Raw genomic sequence first — 3,068 nt, 5'->3', positions numbered from 1 at the left:
AGTTTTGAGGCTTTAAGAAAAAGCAAAATAATATTTAAAAAGTACCAGATATCTCTGTAATTGAGTTGTCCTTATTGATGGCTACACATGAAGACAGCTGTGGCTGAAGGGTTCTTCTGTTTCTCTGGGCTGGAGGAGGGACATTTTGCAACGTGTGTTTTTGGGGAGATGCAGGGTTTGACTCCCCACACTTGTTTGATTTGTATTAATATTTAGAGCATACATTCCAGGAGGCAGGTCCCAAATCTGTCCAGCTTGTTATTCATAATGGTTTGGCAACCCCGGAATCAAGTGGGCAATAAATGGCATCGTTTTGAAAGTGAACTTGATGGTTTGGTCAGGAAGCTGGGTAAGAAGGGAGTAGGCTCTGTGCAGTCCTAGGAGGAAGGTCAGACCCACTGTGATAACTGAACCTCCGCCCTCTTCCTTTGAGTCTGTAATAGACTTCTGCCTTCCACTTCTCTTTTTCTACCCTTCCTAGGTTTGGTGGCTTCCTTGAATGGCTCAGCGGTGCCTGCTACCCTACGGTTTCTACTCCTTCTAGGCTCCTGCTTCTTCCAGCCATGACTTGCAGAGTCCTTCTGTTATCAGGTGCACGGGGGCGGGGGGGGAACCTTGGGGTGGGGATGAAGGGAACTTTTGGATCTGTGAGTAAAGAGAAAAGGCACAGAATATCTAGGAGTTAGTCTGGGAGAAGCTGAGGGGACTTGGGGATGGACAAAGGATTCAAGAGGAAGTGGGGAGGAGAGCTGGACCAAGATGGAATGGCTGGGGGAGCTTGGATAAATGACTGAATTCATAGGCTATGCAAAGCCATTTGGCCGATCCCTTCACTTTACAGATGAGGAAACTGAGGCCCAGAGGTGTGAAGTGACATGTCCAAGGTGCATAGCTGGTGTTTCCTCTTGGATCCCACCTCACCATCTCCCCTTACCTTCAGTTCTGTTTTCCAAGGACCCAGACATAAATGTTTATTGAATGATGAATGGAAGTGATTCGAGTTTGTTTCCTTTTATGCCTATGTTTTGTGGAGAATGAGACAAGAGGGGAAGGAAATATGTGAGAGTTTCACAGGAAGGAAATTTTCTAATCAAGAGTATACAGAAACTTGATTATTGAGTAAATCATTGGGGCATTGACACTGAGTGAAGAGGCCATTTGTGTGCTCAAAAAAGATGGAGAACAGAGAGGTGTTGAATGCATCCAATGATGGTGATAGTTCGTAGATCTTGGGTGAGCAAACTGTGGCCTATGGATCAAATATAGCCCACCACCTGGTTTTGTACAACTTGGGAGCCATATTCCTAGTTTGAAGATGAATACTTCTAATCCATGTGATGGTAGGGAATGCTAACTGCATCCAGTTAAGTGAAATGCTATTTCTGCCCCCAAAGAATTCCATGTGTCTCCTTAGTAAACTTGTATTACAAAAATTTGTACTTAATACTTACCTTTTAACTTTCCTTAGTGAAAAATTTGGGGAAATATATTTCTGCCCTTGTTATATAAGTACCTAACAACACATTCGCTTAGCTTCTTGGCCTGTAAAGCAGTGTTTTTCAACCTTTAAAAAAATCTCACAGCACACTTGAAGCTATAGTTTAATTTCCACAGCACACGTAAATTATGTTGATTAAAAAAAAGAAAAAGGAGTAAAGAAAAAGAAAATACTGTGCTGTGAACTTCTTTTTTTTTTTTTTTTTTTTTGAGACAGCCTCACTATGTTGCCCTCAGTAGAGTGCCTGGCATCACAGCTCACAGCAACCTCAAACTCTTGGGGTTAAGCTATTCTCTTGGCTCAGCCTCCCAAATAGCTGGGTCTACAGGTACCCGCCACAACGCCCAGCTACTTTTTGATTGTAGTTGTCATTGTTGTTTGGCAGGCCCGGACTGGGTTCAAACCTGCCAGCTCTGGTGTATGTGGTTGGCGCCCTCGCCGCTTTAGCTACTGGGGCTGAGCTTGAAAATTATTTAATTAAGGATCTTTAAAAAGTTTTGTGGCACACCTAAAATACTCTTCTTGCACACTGGTTGAAAATCACTGCTGTAAAGCCTAAAATGTTTAGTATCTGGGTCTTTATAGAAAAACGTATTAATCCCTGCTCCAGTATGGGAGCTGGACCTGGGAGGCAGACATTTGGATACTGGGTTAGGCTGACTCTGGACAGGAGGATGCACAGAGTGGGAGGTGTCCTGCTGTCTTGTCTCCTTTCCTTTGACCCTACCCCTTACTCCCCCTCCAGCCTTGACCTTATGTCATGGGTTCAACCTGGACACTGAAAATGCGGTGACCTTCAAAGAGAACGCAAAGGGCTTTGGGCATAGCGTGGTCCAGCTGGAAGGATCCAGGTAAAAGCCTCAGATGAAGTTCCCCTTTCACGTGCTTTCTCCCTAAGACTTAACTCCCTGAAAAAAAGCTGCAATTTCCTTGAGTGGTTTTTTGGAATAGATAATAAAGTTCCAGGGTTAAAATTCAAAAGACACAAATGGGTGTAAGAGTAAGAACTCTCTTTCTTCCCCCCTTCCCTCAGTTCCCTTCCCAGGAGGGGAGTGGTATCTGTGCACTCTTCTGGATTGCTGAGAGCGGCTAGGTGCATGTGACATGCATACATCTTCCCAGGCCTATCCCTCCACCACAGTGCAGCACACATTATACTGATTATGGCCTGCCTGCAGGCTGCCACCTATTTTTGAAGATACATTTTATTAAACACAACAATGACCACCTGTCACTTACTGCTTGTGGCCACTTTCAAGATGTAACGGCAGAATTGAGCAACTGTGGCAGGGATGGAAGTTTATAAAGCTGAAGCATTTATCTCTACAGAAATAACATTTGCAGAGATAATATTACCTTTGCAGAAAGTGTGCGGATCTCACTGCATGCTGCCCTTTGCCTTTTCTCCTCCTTAAGCATGGTGAATTGACCAGATAAGTACATAAAAGAGCTTATTCAAGCTCGGCGCCTATGGCTCAACTGGCTAAGGCTCCAGCCACGTACACCTAGGGTGGCGGGTTCGAATCCAACCCGGACCTACCAAACAACAATGACGGCTGCAACCAAAAAA

The 3,068-nt window shown here is 44.4% G+C and overlaps 1 protein-coding gene across 2 annotated transcripts in view; it reads left to right on the top strand.

The window, feature by feature from the left end:
• The first annotated feature begins 503 nt into the window (after window positions 1-503).
• ITGAM (integrin subunit alpha M) overlaps window positions 504-3,068 on the top strand; it is a 45,824-nt gene continuing 43,259 nt past the window's right edge. For both annotated transcript variants that reach the window (XM_023515729.1, XM_012807902.2), the window contains exons 1-2: window positions 504-591; window positions 2,244-2,349. In XM_023515729.1, the coding sequence (XP_023371497.1) occupies window positions 564-591; window positions 2,244-2,349 (134 nt within the window). In that variant the 5' untranslated portion in view covers window positions 504-563. The remainder of the gene's footprint in view (window positions 592-2,243; window positions 2,350-3,068) is intronic.

Source organism: Otolemur garnettii, unplaced genomic scaffold, assembly GCF_000181295.1.
Source record: "Otolemur garnettii isolate 467f Iridium unplaced genomic scaffold, OtoGar3 scaffold00077, whole genome shotgun sequence".
Classification (NCBI taxonomy): domain Eukaryota; kingdom Metazoa; phylum Chordata; class Mammalia; order Primates; family Galagidae; genus Otolemur; species Otolemur garnettii.
This window is presented reverse-complemented; position numbering and strand designations above follow the sequence as displayed.